Source organism: Urocampus carinirostris, chromosome 3 (genome assembly GCF_059441175.1).
Source record: "Urocampus carinirostris isolate Australia breed hairy pipefish chromosome 3, RoL_Ucar_1.0, whole genome shotgun sequence".
Taxonomy (NCBI): domain Eukaryota; kingdom Metazoa; phylum Chordata; class Actinopteri; order Syngnathiformes; family Syngnathidae; genus Urocampus; species Urocampus carinirostris.
In genome coordinates, this window is record NC_142351.1 from 16,002,266 (window position 1) to 16,021,060 (window position 18,795).

General features: G+C 40.9%; 1 protein-coding gene across 1 annotated transcript in view; it reads left to right on the top strand.

Moving 5' to 3' along the window:
- The window catches only part of fbln2 (fibulin 2), a 57,667-nt gene extending 41,101 nt beyond the window's left edge, over positions 1-16,566 (top strand). The window contains exons 10-17 of the mRNA XM_088330839.1: positions 2,971-3,108; positions 5,183-5,317; positions 8,891-9,019; positions 11,252-11,377; positions 11,710-11,826; positions 11,924-12,052; positions 14,153-14,276; positions 16,096-16,566. Coding sequence (XP_088186965.1) covers positions 2,971-3,108; positions 5,183-5,317; positions 8,891-9,019; positions 11,252-11,377; positions 11,710-11,826; positions 11,924-12,052; positions 14,153-14,276; positions 16,096-16,453 — 1,256 coding nt within the window. The 3' untranslated portion in view covers positions 16,454-16,566. The remainder of the gene's footprint in view (positions 1-2,970; positions 3,109-5,182; positions 5,318-8,890; positions 9,020-11,251; positions 11,378-11,709; positions 11,827-11,923; positions 12,053-14,152; positions 14,277-16,095) is intronic.
- Positions 16,567-18,795: the final 2,229 nt, after the last annotated feature.

Genomic DNA, 18,795 nt, shown 5'->3' on the forward strand with positions numbered 1-18,795 from the left:
CCCAATAAGCAGGTTAGCGCCTTACATGGTTGCACAGATCACGGCCGCTATTGGGAAATGTGAAGCACAATGTAAAGCGCTTTGGGAAGTCATTGACTTGAAAAGCGCTATATAAATGCAGATCATTTCATTTACCAATTATTACTATTATACACATGGAGTCATTTAGGGCATCATCAGCAGATTTGGAATATATCTTGCTTGCTATTTTTCTCTGCTTCAGAGTATCACGTTTGTGCGTATTTGTCAGGACGGAGACAGGACCCACTTGCGTTGCGTTTCTCACAAGTTTTATTGGAAGAATGAGAAAGAGTTGCGCCCTCGATCCGGTGATTGCTGGACGCGGGAAGCAGGTCGCTCTGCACGCGGAAGTGGATCTTCCGTGGCGAGCGATGGCGGTGTCGGGAACGGAAAAACGGGTCAGTAGCTGGGACAGGAGAGCAAAAACGTTGTCTGGGTCGTGAGCGAATCGTAAGCCAGGAAAGGAGATTAGACGTGGTTGGGGACAAAAAGAGGTTGAAAGCCGGGACGGGAGAGTAGACGTGGTCAGGATCAAAAACGGGTCGAAGCCGGGGGACAGACAGGAGCAGATAACAGGTGGGAGTCAGGGTCGAAAAAGGCACGTCCGCACTAGATAACTTAGGTTTGCAGACGGACTTACAAGAAGGGACAGATAGGAGTGGGTTTGAATAGGGACAGGGAGCCAATCAGAGTCCGAGGCAGTTGGCGCCAAAGGAGCGGGCACAGGTGATTCATATCGGTAATCATGACAGTATTATGTTGATACCGTCCAACTTTCTATCAACTGAGCCAACTAGCATCGCTGATTTGGTCTCAATGCTGCAATTAAAGCGCCAAACTCCATCTGGCGCGCCTTGAAACTCCTCCACACCTTTGTATTATTTACCCTTGCACATATGCAGCACGAATTCCAATTCTTTGAGATAGTGATTCCCCTGGAGTGTTGAGCATCTTACAGCAACAGATGTGGTTTGATTGACGTGGGGCAAATCCCTAGAACGCTCCTCTTTGACTCTTGATGAATACACTGCCAGTTTCTGCCAGAGGAGACAGATGTGAACCACTGCAGAAGGCATGGCACTTCTTGGTAATTTCTATAGTTAAAATGAGAAATGCATCATTTAGCCAATCATGAACTATAAGCACGATTCATAGAAGTTTATACTGCAATTACATGGCAGCAATAATAACAGGACTGAAGGACTGAAGCCCTGCACTTTACCATTAAACCATATTGCCATCTAGTGGTGGCTTACAGTATTACCGTTGGTAAATTATTTTCTACTTTATTCAAAGTTTGAATTTCAAAACGAGTTAGAAAACGGAATTAATCTCTTATTACAGCACCAATTTAAAAAGTTAGATTTTGATGAATATAGTTGAATTGAGCTAATCATCAACTAGTTGTAAAGGCCTTGTATTGCTTTTTCTCTTAGCATGTGTAAACTGCAAAATAAATCGCAATCTATTTAAAGGGACATTGTGTATTATTTAGTGCCTCATAGTGGTAAAAACTTGAGTAATTAAATAAACAAAACAATTGATTTGAATGATAAGAAATAAAATCCATGATCAATCATATGCACGTGCATTTTTCGAATTACTTGTGTGTCAAGAAATTTGCATTTATTTTACATAACATGAGGCTCCCCTAGCGGGAGCTGTCATGATTGTGAGACATCTTGCTGCCATGGGTACCTTCAGAAATCTTGCGAAAGGCCGGGCAAAAAAATTTGAAGAAAAATAGCATGGTTTGGTCACTTTGAGTCTCCAGAGTTTGTATTCTTCTTTTTTAGTTGCACTACAAAATACAGTGACATCTAGTGGTCAAATATCATACAGTTTCCCTTTAAATTAACTTGTACGATTTTCTGTGGCAAACCTGATTATTTCTTTCAGCATTTACCCACCGTATTATCTGGACTATAAGGCGCACCTGATTACAAGGTGCACCCACAAGAATTCCTTCGTGAGCTATTCATTCCGGCGCATGAAACTAAAACTAAATACGAGCCTGGGTTTCATTAAAAAACATTAGTGAATACTGTAGAAAAATATATATATTTCATAGAACATACATATAAAATCTCTTTTCACAGCTAAATTAACCTTATTCGTCCATAAATGGTTACTGTATGCTCCATGAAGGACATCAAATTTTAAGGCATATTTTTTTGTCAAATTTCTGTTTTTTAATGCAACATCCATGGCACCCTGGTCATCTTGGAAGGGAGATTATATCTATGCTGTCCCTTCTTAAGGTTTCTTCATTTTCTTCATGCTGAGACTTTTGAGTTTTTCCTTGCCCTCATTTAGGTCTTGGATCAGGGGATGGTGTAATAATAGTCTGTAGTTTGCAATAGTCTGTGGTATGTGCAGCTCCTTTGAGACTCGTTTTGATTAAGGGTTGTACAGATAAACATGACTTGACTTGACTGAGGTTTTTGAGTTTATCGTTGCCCTCGTGTAGGTCTCAGATCAGTAGATTGTGTAATCATAGTCTGTAGTCTGCAATGGTCTGTGGTCTGTGCAGCCCTTTGAGACTCCTTGTGATTACCAGCTCAGTAGCCTAGATGGTAAGGCGCCCGCTTTGAGACTGGGAGGTTCGGGTTCGCGCCCCGGCCGAGTCATTCCTAAGACTTAAAAAGTGGTCGGCGGCGCCCTCTCTTGGCTGCGGCTGCATCGGCTCGCTACAACGAGTCAGGTGCAATCGACATTTCGTTCTGTGTACATTGTTACACAGAATGACAATACAAGGAAATTATTATTATATTATTATTATTATTAAGGGCTAGACAAACAAACATGACTTGACTTAACTTTTTTTAGGTGCGCCTTCTAGTCCGGAAAGTATGGTACTATGGACAGTGGAAGCTTTTTTTTAAATCTGTGCTTTTTTCCAGATATGGCGAGTTTGCTTGATCAACATCTGTTTTTTTACCCTCACAGATATTAATGAGTGTGTGGAGGGGAGTCATGACTGCATGTCGGGATACGAGTGTATCAATACAGAAGGCTCATTCAGGTGCAACCTCATGTCTCGCTGCTTTGTTGGATTTCAACGGGATGCACAAGGCAACTGCATAGGTAAGACGTTTTATTTATTTATGATTATTTTTTCGTTTACTGTTCAGGTAAAAATGCTGTCCGGATTTTGAAACTTTCTCTCTGCCGCCATCTCCTGGCTTAGAGTGATGATTGCAGCCTTAGTCAGCTCATTCCTCAAGAACGTGCATATCTTTAGACACACTCGAATAAACTCTTTTTTTTTCCTCTTTCTGGGGGTTTGGGTTTGTATTTGGACTGTTTTTGAAACTGGCCTATTCCCAATTTTACTAGTTTTACAATTTTCATGCTTCACCAAAAACGAACTGCGATTACAAGTATATAGTCATTCAGACCCCACCCCTCTTTTCCTGCTTCCTAATGTGTTCCATGTCCCAGAACAGTTATGCTAAAAGTTAGATAAAAGCAGATAGAGGCGGTGGATTTTTTAAAAAAATTTTTTCAGAAAGACTGGTGTCCGTAAGTTCAAAATACACCTGTTGACGCCTGGCGGAAGTCATAATTGCAGCCTCTGTCGAGCTGCTTCTGTAGCGCGTCCACTTACGTGTCTCTTTAAACGCGCTCGAATAAAGTCCTACTTTTTTATTTTTTGGGGGTTTGGGTCTGCGTTTGGACTGTATTGTAACAGTCCTTTTTTTACATTCACCATTCTCATGCTACAGTTAAAAAAAAAAGTTGTCACACAGGGGGGCCTTAGCCATGCTACAATCAAATGGACTGAACTATTTCAAAGCAGTGGAATATTTCCGACGCTGCAGTTCACACATTTTTGTTTTGTTTTACTTTTATTTTTAATCGAGTGTTTTTCAGCATATTTAAGCCTATCCTGTCTTTTATTAAGAATAAGAGAGTTAATCTTTTTAAAAAAAATTCGGCGGTGGTTGAGTTGAATTTGGGTTTGTTATTCCAATGATATTAAGGCTCTTTGAACTTAGTTGGGCATTGTTACACATGGTTAAGAGAGAAAATATTTAATTTTAAACTTTTTAAGGACACCTCAAACTCAACAACCCATCTCTGACACATACTTTATAGAGAAAATACAGTACACAAAAGATTGAAATCCTTATAAATGCTTGATTTTAATATTGTGTTTTTAAGGATTTAAAGTGCTTGAGTTTTGGGTGAAATGCAGGTTAATGCTTGAAATGGTTGCTTGAATATGACACTACACTGCTCTCTAGTGGCTTTGCTTTGCTATTGCATTTCTTTTCCCCTCGTGATGGCATTATTATGTACTGCATTTTTCTATAAAGTGTCATCGCCCCTTACAGGTCGCCCCCAAGAGGACAGGTGCATGCTACACCTAAACAGAGTACTATTAAATGTGTATTAGTACAAGGATTACATATTAATTATGGTCATTTATTTTGGTAAATTTAATTGGGAAAGACCTTCCTGCAACTGAAAATGTAACGTACGTATATGAAGTGGAGATTTGTCTCTAAATCAAATATATTCTCCATTTACTCTAAATCTAAGAGTCATACATCTTGATAAATGCAAAATACAAGATTAAAATTTTTATCCGTAGATCGCAGATGTTTTTGTGGCTCTGCAAACTACATGATTCACACAGGATTTCTTCTTTTTATGGTACTGGAGAAATTGGAAAATTGGCTTTGAAAGTCCTAAAAAATTGGGCCCTTGTCCCTATTTCGGACACCTTGGTTTGCAAGCTAGATCAGTGAAGTCACGTGCGGCCTTTTCCAGCAGACGACTCCTACGCAGCTCTGGATGACAGTGCGGCTGTCACCAGGTAAAGGAGTTGCCGGCTGCAGGGGTTAAATGCCACACAGGCAGGAGATCAGAGAGGCTGCAGGGGGGGCGGATAAAAGGCAATCCTGCGTCCTACCCCTGTACAAACTGATGCTGTGGAATTAGCCCCCAGGGGCAGGAACCGGGGCAAGTTGAGGCAGCTGAAGCCACTGTAAAAGAAGTTCAAGAAATGCTCTGAAATATGGAAAAAATCCCGACACTCTTGTCAGTTTCTCCAACACTTTGCTAGCTTGCGTCTCATCCGCTTTGATCTGATTATCATTCGAGTAATGTCCCTGTCTGCTAACCTCCATCACTTTGTGTTTTTGCACGTCAGACACCGACGAGTGTCGCACGAAGCCATGTGGTTCCGGTTCCGACTGCATCAACACCGTGGGTTCATACGTGTGCCAGAAGAAAATGATATGCAGCCGTGGCTATCACGCCAGTCCTGAAGGAAACAGTTGTGTTGGTATGATTTGGTACCATTTTTATTACCTCTCACGCAGAAAGATTAAAGAACAGTGTATATTTAGTTCCCCCTAGTGGTCAACTTCATTATTCATATTAAAAAAACAATATTGATAGGTAAAATTACATAAACCATCATTTAAAAACACGTATTTAATCTTGTCTACAGCACACTTAATTTTTTATTAAAAATCTTGATAAAATCCCCTCACTTCAGCTCAAACTAAGTATTGTAAGTGACAAATATTGTTGAATAAGTTCAGCCATCATTAAAATAGTTTATTACCTACCTACCTACCTACCTACCTACCTTACCTCATGAACCTCCCTAAACTCGCTAACCTCCCTAACTTCCCTAACCTCTGTAACCTCCCTCCCGCTTTTTTAATCTTATCTCATAGGTTGCAAAAAGCATATCCGACTTCAAATATGTGGAAAATATGTGGTTACATCTTTGGCAGATCGTGACAATGAAGTAAACAGTGCATCATAGTCAAAACTACAAACAACAGTGAGCAATAATAGTCCAAGCGAAGAAATGGCATCCTATACAATCATCTTTGCAGATGTCCAATATTAAACAGGATATCGGGTCAGGATGCAGTGATGCAATTTACTGTAAAGTTCAGACTATAGAGCGCACCCTATCATAACCCAATACATTTTTAAAGGAAAAATCATTTTGTACATGCACAAGCCACACATAAACTTAGCAACTACATGCAAATACTATTTACATATTTGTGGCGGTAAGGCTAAAAGCAGTGTCTGAAATAATGTCTGCCCAGAAACCGGGGCGTGCATTTTTTACGTCGGGCGTACAACTTACAAAACGTCTCCGCCCGGGTGGCCGTCAACTTTTTCAAGGGGGAAAAAAAACAATCCTTTGGGTTATTTATTTATTTATTTGTATTTTTTTTTTCTTTTCTTTCAAATCAAACGTTTGCTTTATTCCGATTTTGAAATATTCTTTCGGTTTGGAAATTGCGGTTCGTTTGGCAATTTTGCATACTCGGCAGCCAATTCGAAGCCTGCATCATTTTACAAAGTAGACACACAGAACACAAGAAAAATGGAGAAGTGGTTAGGAATCAAGCCAAAACCTCAGCCCAAGAAGAAAGGTTCAAAAGAAGCTAACAAAATTGATGCCGCTACAAAACGTAAACCTACATAAAAGCATCGTGGAAAGAGGAGTTCACGTGGCTTGTAGCAGACGGTGCAAGGCAAACATTGCATGAATGAAGATGAGTGCATACAGGTACATACTGATGGCAGATAGAAAACAGCGATGTTATATATATGCAATGAATGTCATAAATAGATTTATAAAAAAATTAATTTTAAAGTGTTGTTTTGTTATATATTCTGATTATCAATCCTTGATACTTTGCAACAATGTTTTTCTTTGTTTTTTTTTAAATTCTGCAATTAATCGTTTTAATGTGTTTCAAGTATGGAAAAATGGGGCAGGCAAGTTTATGGCTGGGCAGGCAATTTTTCAGAGTTGTCTGCCATGGTGTCCAGTAACTTTTTGCTAAAAGAATCTAAAACATAATAAATTGTACCCTACATATTTTGGGCATCTTTATAGAGATGTCTAGTACAGACAAGTGACACATTGTGTCGCAATTAAGACACTAGTTTGCGTACTGTCCAAGTCGCTTTTGAAATATTTTAGCATGTAGTGTGTCGGCTGGTTCAATATCATAGCATGGATACAAGTGGGCAATTATTGGGTTCTAATTTATTCTATCGAGCAGATAACTGTGACCTGAGCACATTAATTGTCATGCATATATAGTCATAAAGATGGATACATCTATTCATAGATAAGAATGCATTTCCATAAGATGTCGTCTTTAAAAGCTGTTCAGGTTGTGAAGTAGTAAGACGGTGAAAGCTTGCGTATGTCACGACCAGAACGAAATCAGGACCCAGATGCGTAACATTAACCACAAGTTTATTGAGATAAATAGGAAGGGCAGCGCCTGCGATCTGGTGCTCGCTGGATGCGGGTAGCAAGCCGCTCACAAGATCGGAACGTGTTCCGAACGCGGAAATAGATCTTCCGTAGCGAGAGATCTTAGTGTTGTAGACGGGAAAACAGGTCGATAGCCGGGACAGGAGAGCAAAACGTGGTCGGGATCAAAAACGAGTCGTAAGTCGGGAGGGGAGATCAAAAACGTGGTCGGGGTCAAAAAACAGGTCGAAGCCGGAGACAAACGGGAAATCGGGAACGGACGGGACCGATGGGAGTCAGTCAAAACGATTGCCTTGTAGAAATAAAGGTTCGCGGACGGACTGACAACAGGCGAGAGAAAGGGCAGAGCTTAAGTAGGACTGGGAACCAATCAGGAGGCCCGCAAGCGGCTGGCGCCAAACGAGCGGGCACACGTGAAACTAATCAATCATCATGACCAATGTTCTCTCTAATTTTCCACGGGTCTGAGCATTCACACAAAGTCGGTGAGCAACGCTTGAAACAACAGTGAGCAACGGCAATCCCAAGTGGTGCAACTAAATCATTATCAAACATGTCCAAAACTTGACATCAAGTTACAGTTTTGCTGAGTTTCCGGCAATGCAAAAAAATGTTTCACTTTTGAATGAATTGACACAAGATTTTCATTTCTTTTTTTCCTGGTACATTTTTGGGGGCTTATTTAGTCGGTTGCAAGATACAGAACTGTATTCAATCACATTTTTTTAGTGGAAGTACAATGTTGGCAACAAGATTGACTTGGTATAATTGGAAATTATTTGAATACAACACAGACTTTTTCTTCTTCTTCCCTGTTTTTTTTTTCTTTTTTTTTTTAAATTCCTTTAAAAAAATGTCATTGTGTTTATTTTTTCCTAGCTGTTACTTTTTTCTTTTTGTTCTCTATTTACTTTTTTCCTTTTCTTTTTTTCTGGCTTTTTTTTCTGAAATTTTCCTTCTTTTTTCTCTTCCTTTTGTTTCCTTTTTCTCAGTTTTTCACTACTTTTTCATTTTGGTATTTTTTTTCTTTTTTGATCTATTTCCCCCTTCCTTTAAGTCATTTTGTGCACAATTTTACATAATATTTGGCCGTGTAGCGATTAAAGAAGCAAAAACAACCTGATGAGCCGTTTTGGACCCGAAAGAGCCGGTTTTCTTTAGTGAGCCGAGCCGAAGAAGCCGGTTCTCGAAAAACTCTACTGACTTTACTCAACTTCGTTCGACATTGAGTTCAAAATACCGCATTCAGAAAACAACGTCAGGGGAGCCCGTGTATTTTTACCTTCATGCACTGTAACTTTGACTTAATTCGCTTCTTAATTAGCAATTTCGAGCCCTGATTTCTGTGCGCCGGCTAGATTTTCTTGTGCGCCGAGAATGTGCAGGCAGTGTGCGATTGCGCACGCGCGCAGCTTAGAGGGAACATTGATCATGACAGAGTACTGCTCACTCTGTTCTCATTTGATTTCTTGATCATTCCAAAATTGTGTGACAATATTCTCAAGTAGCAATTAGCCACCCAAATTATTCACGCAGATTCTCAGCTGCTCTAAAGACTTTTTATTTGAGAGGTTTCCTTGTTGTGTTTTGCAGATGTGGATGAGTGTCAGAGCGGCACCCATCGCTGCGGAGATGGCCAGCTGTGCCACAACCTTGCTGGCTCGTATCGCTGCGAATGTCAGACTGGTTACCAGTACGACTCCTTCAGGCGCATGTGTATTGGTGCGTTTTGGGCTTAATGCCATTACACTTTATTGTTTATCTTCCTCCTCCCCCCTTCCACTTCTTTGGTGAGGGCAAGGAAACGGTTCCTTATGGGAATTAGGAACTTATTTCCTGCTTATCGTGTCATGACTTTGAGCTCCGCTCATTGTGACATAACATACATGACAATTGTTGGTTCCTTCTTTTGACATTTTTTTAAACTTCACTCACCTCAAAACAGTTGCATATGAACTGGTTACCAAAATAAACAGTAAAGTTTACTTTGCAATAGAGATAAGTATGCTTTTCAATGATTACTGCGCTTCACTCGTTTGTTCTTCCTCATCTTCTTGGCAACCACCACTCCTGCCTCTTGGCTTTTCCTTGGCCCGCAGCACCCATTGTAGGATTTTATGTTCATTAACACAACACAAAATAAACTAATATTATCAGTTTATATCCTCCCACAATTGCTTCCAGTCAAGGGCCGTAACTAGGGAGAAACCAGGGCACCCTCGACCACTTCACGAAAGACGGCTTGTTTCCCTTACTCTTCTACATCCATCCATGCCAGGGCTAAGCTAAACTTTTGAGTTACGTCTTGCATTGGGTCAAAACATTTGGTGAAAGGGCGGGAAGGAAAATAATATTGATTTTTTTTTATTTTTTTTTAATCTACTGATACAGTCCCGAAACTGATAACTTCGCTATACATTAGGGAAAGTCTAAGGCAGGCCTATGTCAATTTTTAAGAATTTTACGTTTTGCACATTCCACTTAGGTAAAAAAAAATCCCCAAATAGTCTTTTTAAATTGCATTGATGAGGTAGATTTGTGAATAATTATGCAGACATTTACACTTAAATGATATATTCCTCTTATTTTTCTATCAATTATCATATTGATTTTGAAATGCTCATAATTAAATCAAAGTAATAATTTAGGTGTCATTTATAAGGCACTAAATTTGATAGTCAAGTCATGTTTATTTGTATAGCCCTAATCAAAAGGAGTCTCAAAAGGCTGCACAGACCACAGATTATTGCAAACTACTGACTATTATTAAACCATCCCCTGATCTAAAACCTACATGAGGGCAAGGAAAAACTCAAAGCCTCAACATGAAGTAAATGAAGAAACCTTGAGAAGGGACTGCACATGAGGTAATGACCAGGCTGCAACAGATGTTGCAATAACAAGTAATACAATATTTGTACTACTTTATGAAATGATTATTAGTAAACAAAAAAATGGAAATCAGCTGCTACCTACATATATTGTTAGATATTACATCAATTCAAGAAAGCCAAAACACTAAACAATGGCATGTTTTTTGAGATTGGGAAATTTCAGACGAGTGTGCCCTGGCACTCTGGTTGAAAACAAGGTTGTCTCTATCTGTTAATGCTTTTCTGAGCGAAACTGATATCAATACTACAGAATACTTAATACAAAATGCAAGGGGCATCATTTAATATGCATTGTAAAACTTAAAATGCAATACAACTAGTATATATTTTTTTCTCAATGAATTTGATGAATATCTTGATGAATAAAACAAAGTCACAATAAAAAAAGCAAGTAAAGAAAATTGTAGCCGATAATCAGCTAATTTTTTATTTATTACAGTTGTTGACAATATCTGTGTATTATTTATTATTGCAACATCCATTGCAGCCTGGTCATCCTGGAAGGGGGATTACCTCATGTGGGGTCGGTCACTTCTCAAGGTTTCTTCAGTTTCCTCATGTTGAGGTTTTTGAGTTTTTCCTTGTCCTCATGTAGGTTTTAGATCAGGGGATGGTGTAATACTAGTCTGTGGTTTGCAATCATCTGTGATCTGTGCAGCCCTTTGAGACTCTCGGTGATTAAGGGCTATACAAACAAGCATGACTTGACTTAAATAGAAATTTGGGGCTACTGGGAACAAGAGTGGCACTTAATCATGACGTTCTTATTAGTGATACTTTTTTAACCATTTTATACAATTTCTCATTATATTTTTACAATTTTCGTTTGACGGGCCAGATGAAAAAGCCTAACCGGCCGCAGGTGGCCTGCAGGTTGTTGTTCGCCAACCCCTGCTCTTCGCTTTGCCAACAAAGGGGTAGTAATGGGATTGAACCTTCATCTCAACCCTTATTTCTTAACTGCCTTATTGTTGTTCCCTGTTGTTTAATGTGCCTCTGTTGTCAAAGAGTCCTGACTTTCACTTCTTGTTTCAAATAAGCATTGTCTTTTTCTTCCCAGATGTCAATGAGTGCTGGCATTACCCTGGCCGTTTGTGTGCCCAGACCTGCGAAAACACTCCGGGCTCCTACAAGTGCTCGTGCACCACCGGCTTCCGCTTATCCAGCGATGGCAATAACTGCGAAGGTGTGTGTGTAAATATTAATGGCTGCTAAAGTGGGCGTGTGTGCGTACATTTGTGCATGTTGCTGCATGTCAGCATTTTTTGGGTGGGTTTAAGGTGTGCGAACATGTCTGTGTGTGTGTCTGTGTTTGTGGGCCGGACCTTTCTTATTTATGCTCTTAGTCCAAAGAACAGTATTAGAGATGATGGCATTTTGTTGTGCCTTTGAGCGTGTGTCAATGATATTTTAATTAACTTCATAGCAACAGTTCTCCGTAATGTTAGTATAGAAACATCGAAAGGGCTTTGATCAGGCAGTTTGTGACAGTAATTAGCTCCAACCTTTCATCTGCAGATGTGAATGAGTGCTTGTCTAGCCCGTGCAGTCAGGAGTGCGCCAATATCTACGGTTCCTACCAGTGCTACTGCCGCCAGGGCTACCACCTGCAGGAAGACGGTCACACCTGTGAAGGTGCGCCAAACTCCTCTCTATAAATAGCATATTTATACCATGCCAGACTTGAGTCGTTATCATTTTGGATATGATTTATCTCCAACCTGCTTGCCAGATATCGACGAGTGTTCCCAAAGCATCGGCCATCTGTGCACGTATAAGTGTGTGAACGTCCCTGGCAGTTACCAGTGCACGTGTCCGGAATATGGATACACTATGTCACCAAACAGACGCTCATGCAGAGGTGAAAATATCAGTGTTGGGCGCTTTACTGAAAAATATTAATTAGTTAGTTACTTTGTTTAAAAAGTTACTCAGTGACCACTGGAAAACATATTGTGCATAATAAAGAATAGGTTACGATTATTATTAATACTTGTTTTTTTAGTAGTTCACAAGGTTTCTTCATTTCCCTCATGCTGAGGTTTTTGAGTTTTTCCTTCCCCTCATGTAGGTTTTAGATCAGGGGATGATGTCATAATAGTCTGTAGTTTGTAATAGTCCGTGGTCCGTGCAGCTGTTCGAGACTCCTTGTGATTAAGTGCTATACAAATATGGCAGCCACTCCAGCAGCTCCCGTGTTATTTTCGATTGTTCTCGATTGTTCTCAGCTCAGGGATGCTGCTGGAAATGTGAATTTCCCTTCGGGGATGAACAAAGTATCTATCTATCTATCTATCTATCTAAACATGACTAGACTTGACTAGTAGAATGAGTGACAGAGCTGTACTATCTTTTGTGGTCACTCCTGCTTTTGTTATTCTCTCTATTTTACAGCACAGACAAGTTAACAATAGAGGTTACAGCACAACAATCCATTCAAAGCTGGTGTCTCACGCTCAATTTACCTGGAGGCCCCTGTATTAAGGGTGTTTCACGACCGGTGCAAGCCGAGGACCCAAATGCGTAACGTTTCACACAATGCTTTATTAAGGGATTGGGGAAGTCAGGACGAGAGGAAAACGACAGCAATCTGGTGCTCGCTGGGCAGGAGTAGCAGGAAGCCCTCGCAAACGAAGCGCGGTCGGAGATCTGAACAAGTGGATCAGCCGGGACGGGAGGCGGAGCGTGGTTGGAGATCGTAACAAGTCGGGTTGCCGGGACGAGCTGGAAGCTAGGGATCAATACAGGAAACAGAATCGGCAGGATACGAGTAGCCAGGACAGGGGAACGGAGCTTGGATGAGGGATCGACACAGGAAGCAGAATCAGGATACGGGTAGCCGGGACAGGAGAAGGGACTCTGGATCGGGGATTTACACAGGAAGCAGAATCAGGATACGGGTAGCTGGGACAGGAGAACGGAGCCTGGATCAGGGATCGATACGGGTAACAGAATCAGGACACGGGTAGCTGGAACAGGAGAACCGAGCTTGGATCGGGGATCGAGACAGGTGGGGATCAAAACGGTAGCCAGAGTCCAAAAAGCCCGCCTTACATGTGCTGAGGTACACAGACGGACTGACCAGGAGTGAATGAGAATGTCGTGTATAAATAGGAGGAGGACCAATTAGGGAATGAGCGGCAGCTGGGGCTGAACGAGTGAGTGCAGATGAAGGCAATTGGCAAATCATGACATGTGTGGTAGAGGTTGTGCCAAATCGGGTTCCCCACGAAAAATCCTCTGATGAAAACATTCCATTGTTCTCAAATATCTTCAAAGAAATGTTCTACTTACTTACTTTACAATTTATTTCACTCTTACCCATTCACACACACACTCACACACCAATGGCGGAGTCAGCCTTTGGACTGTTTAACGAATCAGAATGCAGAACCCAATGTACGATACAAAACCGTTATAATGAAGGATCACTGTTATTTTATTTTTTTAATACAAAAATTAAAAAATTTAAATTAAAGAATTTTAACTATAGGCATTCTTTTTCTTATTTTACTAGTCTGTCCTGTCCTTTGAGACTTCTTGTGATAAAGAGCTATACAAAAACGTCTGGCATTGGATGAGTTAATGACGAGCTGATGCTGGCAGTGAGTGGTCTCAAGCGTTTCCTGGTGGGAGCGTCTGGAAATCCTCGTAGTTCGGATGTTCTCTGTCGAGCAAGTTTTTTGCCGGATCTCGAGTAGCAGCTCCCGTGTTATTTTCGATTGTTCTCAGTTATTTTCGATTGTTCTCAGCTTAGGGATGCTGCTGGAAAAGTGAATTTCCCTTCGGGGATGAATAAAGTATCTATCTATCTATCTAGAACGCCCACTATATCAGTTCAGAATTTCGTTTTTTGCCCTACATAAGAGCAAATAATTGATATCGACCTGGAAAACTAAATATCTGGTATTTAAATGCGCCTTCAAATTCCGTTTCCTGAATCCTCAATTTTGTCTTACAGATATAGACGAGTGTACCACCGGGGAGCATAATTGCTCTCTCGCCGAAACCTGCTACAACATCCAGGGAAGCTTTCGCTGCCTTTCTCTTAACTGCCCGGCTAACTACCGCAAAGTGTCCGACACGTGAGTATTAGAAAAAAGCAGATGACACTATTGTTTAGAAAAGAATACAAGTTGTTGTCATAGTAACATATCAAATGTACAACGAAATTAAAAAGGGCCATTTCGATGGTGTGCGAAAATTTACTGTCAAGAACCGGAACAGGAGGAGGACCCAGATGCGTGACGTATCTCACACAAGCTTTATTTTACGGGAAAATGGGGCAGTCAAGCACGTTAACCCAAACGCCAGTTATTCGGCGATCGTTGGGCGGAAGACGTAATGCAGCATTGTGGCGTGGAATGACAGGAAGCCAGAGGCCGACGAGATCGATACCAATTGCACGAGCAGATATCGGACAGATGGGTTTGATACAGGACAGGACAGGACAGGACAGACAGGATTGATGTCAGGCACTGGAGACTGGAGTCCGATAACAAGCAGGAAAAAATGGACGGAAACAATACCAGACACTGGAGATCGAAATTAAACATGACACACTAGACAGGAATCCTACCAGACACTGTGGAGATCGATATCAAACAGAACAAAATAGGAAACAGGAAACACAAGCAGGAAACCGGACAGAGTCAAAACCCACGTCTTGCAGGTGCAGAGGTTCGTTGACGGACTGACAAAGGGTAATGAGAGAGCTGAGCTTAAATAGGAAGGAAGCCATTTCGTCAACGAGCCACAGCTGGCGCCAAACAGTCGGGGCCAATTGGGTGCCATGGGCAACCGTGACATTTACAAGATAAAATATTGCAATTTAAAATAATACATTAGGGGTAATAGTGTTAGAATGAGTAATATCAAATAAAATGATAAGAGCAGAATATAATTTGCACATTACTGTCCAAACGTGGTAACCAATGTTTTATTTTGCAGCGTTAGAGATGATAATATCCTTAGAGTAGAAGCTGTTTTCCAAAAGATTATTTTTCGACTTGATGGTCCTGAATCGTCTACCTGAGAGTAACAGTTCAAACAAGAACCCTTCACAGTACATTAATTCCCTGTTTTATCCAGGGTCGCATTCAAAAAACACCTCGCTATCGTCAAAACTTGCAAAGTAGAAACTTTTATTTGATGATTTATTATTTACCCGAGAGCAAACCCCTATTTACAGGCTCAAGTATTTAACAAATAAAGCTACTGTTCTTCATAACTGTGTTTTTTATGAAAAAAACTTCAGTACTGAATTATTATAATTTTTTTCATCATCATTTTATTGTACAACTGTATGGATAAGGACACAATTGACTTTACATAATACTTTGCCACCATCCTATGGACATTATGTAAAACTGCATTTTCCTTCCAGTTCTGTCCAACAAAAAACATTTATTTTTCCATTATCAAACATTTTTAAAAGGGCCAGAGAGCCACTAGGGAGCGTCAAAGACTCGCATGTGGCACCAGGGCAAGTTTAGCAGGTGGAGAAGTCCAATGATAAAAAGCATCTTCCTCTGACTTTTTTTGCTTTTGCGGGTCCAGAGCGTGTTTTTTACATGATGGCTTTTAGAAAAACGTAAAAATAAAGAAGACTTGCGCACACATAATGTAAGTGCGTCAAGGTGTTTTGCGTATGTGTTTAACTTTAATTGCAATTTCAGAAATTGGGTTGGGGCAACTGTTTAGCCAATCAGAATACAGAACACAATGCATGATGGAAATGCGCGTAAATTGCAGTAGAGCAAGGGATTACTGTAAACGTTTCAAAGTTTGATATGAGGTTTTAATCATTTATGATGTGGCATTCTCATTACGGCTTACACACACTACTTGCACAATAGGCTCTTTTTTCATTTTTGTGATTCTATTTAACTTTTGGACTTTTAGGCGCTGTGAGAGAGTCAGCTGTCCCAACTACCTGGAGTGCCAAAATTCACCCTTGAGGATCACTTACTACTACCTGAGTTTCCAGTCCAACATAGTCATCCCCGCGCAGATCTTCCGTATCGGACCGTCGCCCGCCTACTCGGGGGACAACGTCATCGTCAGCATCACAGAAGGAAACGAGGACAACTACTTCAGCACCCGCAAGCTAAATGCCTACACAGGCGCTGTGTACTTACACAGACAAGTTGAGGGGCCAAGGGACTTCCTGATTCATGTGGAGATGAAGCTTTGGAGACAAGGGACCTTCACTACCTTCCACGCCAGGATTTACGTCTTCATCACAGCCAATTCACCTTAACCCCAGTCTAGCACGGACATTGTGATCTACAGTATGTCACAAATTTGAGTACACCCCTCACATTTCTGAAGATAGTTCATCATAATGTTTAAATGAACATTACTGAAGTCAAAGTCAAATTTATTTATATAGCCCTTAATCACAAAAATGTCTCAAAGGACTGCAGAGGATTACAGTTACAAAATTACAGAAACATCACTTTGACACAATGAAAGGTAGTCTGTGTAAAGCTTATGTAGCAGTGTGCATTTATTTTTCCCTCCAAAAACTCAGAGTATAGCCATTAGAAGCTAAACCCCTGGTAACAAAAGTGATTGTACCCTAAAGTAAAAGTTCCTGAAGTTCAATATTTTGTGTGGCTACCATGATTTAGCAGAACCACTTAAATCCTCCTGGCCAAAGATTTCACAAGAGCCTCTCAGATTGCCACTGGAATGCTCCTCCATGACAACATGACTGAGCCGGGGTTTATTCAAGATATTGTGATTCACCACCTTCTGCTTGAAGATGCCCCAAAGATTTTCATTGGATTTAAATCTGAAGACATGCTTGGCCAGCCCAGCCCATCCCATTTACCCTGAGCCCCTTTAGAAAAGGCTTGGTCATTTGAGAGGTTTTTTTGGGGTCATTATCAGCATTGTCATGCAGCCCCAAACCATGACATTCCCAACACCATGCTTGACTGGTTGCCACCACAGATACTTCAGACCATCTGAGCCAAATAAATTATTCTTTGTCTCATCAGACCAGAGGATATCTTTCCAGTCAGCCATGGCCTTTGTTGACATACTTATTTTCATCGTGTCAAAGCGATGTTTCTCCAGTGAAGTTATTTACATAGCCAGTGATGTTATTTTAAAGATTATAATGAAATCTCTGCAGAAATGTGAGCGGTGTACTCACTATTGTGACATACTGTATATGCGGCGTTTACAAAACACAAAAAGCACATTGCGTCAGTGACCATCACAATACACTCTTGTATTTTTTTTACCTAAAACAAAGTATTCTTTTCTTCTTTTACATCATTAAGACTCTTCTCCAAGACTTCATCCATTTACTGTAAAAAACAATATTGAAATTAGAAATATGAATCACATTTTCTCGTACCAGTTGAACATCTACAAAGACCAGAGCATACATTTATCCAACACATTTTTTGCCTGATTGCCTGATTAGTGCAAAGTGTAGCTTCAGAAATATTTTGGTGCCTCATCATCACCTCTCCCGCTGCACTGTTGCCTGTATGTTTTTTGAAGTATTTTTTTGAAAACTACATTTTTATGTTTTGTATCATCATTTTAAATATTCTGATGTATGTATTACAATGGATGTATTATAATTTTCTGTTAAAACTCTGAAGTGAAAACCAATGTAGGTGGTTGAATTCTTAAATGTACCGACTGGGATGTGAGTGTTAGGGGACAATTACTGTTTAATTACAGGTATATGTGTAATATATTTCTAAATGACTGGGCCCCGAATGCACAGATGTGAGACGGAAGAAGTTTAAAAGTTTGTTTTATCACACCGGAGCGGGCAGCAGAGGCAGTGGGTGTTCTCAACACTGAAGGAGGTAGCGGAGGAAGACAGCTTGCTGGCTAGAACCATGAAAGCAGTATTACAGGAAAAAGATCTGCGGGAAAGGAGAAGTGGCAGGTAAGTGTCAAACTGACAAGAGAAAATCTTGGTTGGAGCTGTGGTCCTAGAGTAGATGTAGATTCAAAATAGAGTTCCAGAGGGAGTTCACCAGCAGAGTGCTGCTGGGACAACCAAGCTTGTATAGTCACCGCAGCAGCCAGCCATGCCCCGTGCCACACACTATCTGCAATAAAACAGAGAAGCACAGAACACAAACAAAAGCCCAGAACATAACAATATGCGTGTTAGTTGAATTTTGGGTGATGAGAATATCGATGGGCAGCACGGCGGCGCAGTGGTTAGCGCGTGTGCGGCACAGTTCTAAGGTCTTGGGAACCTCCTGTGTGGGTTCAAATCCAGCTACCGGACTTACTGTGCGGAGTTTGTATGTTCTCCTCGTGCTTGCGTGGGTTTCCTCCGGGCTCTCCGGTTTCCTCCCACATTCCAAAGACATGCGTTTCAGGTGGATTGGCTGGTCCAAATTGTCCCTAGGTGTGAATGAGCGAGCGAGTTGTCTGTCCCTGTGTGCCCTGCGATTGGCTGGCAACCAGTTCAGGGTGTCCCCTGCCCACTGCCCTATGATTTCTGGGATGGGCTCCAGCACCCCCGCAACCCTACTGAGGATAAGCGGTGCAGCTAATGAGATGAGAATATCGATAGAATCAGAGATCTGATATGAAATACATTTTTTAATGACAAAA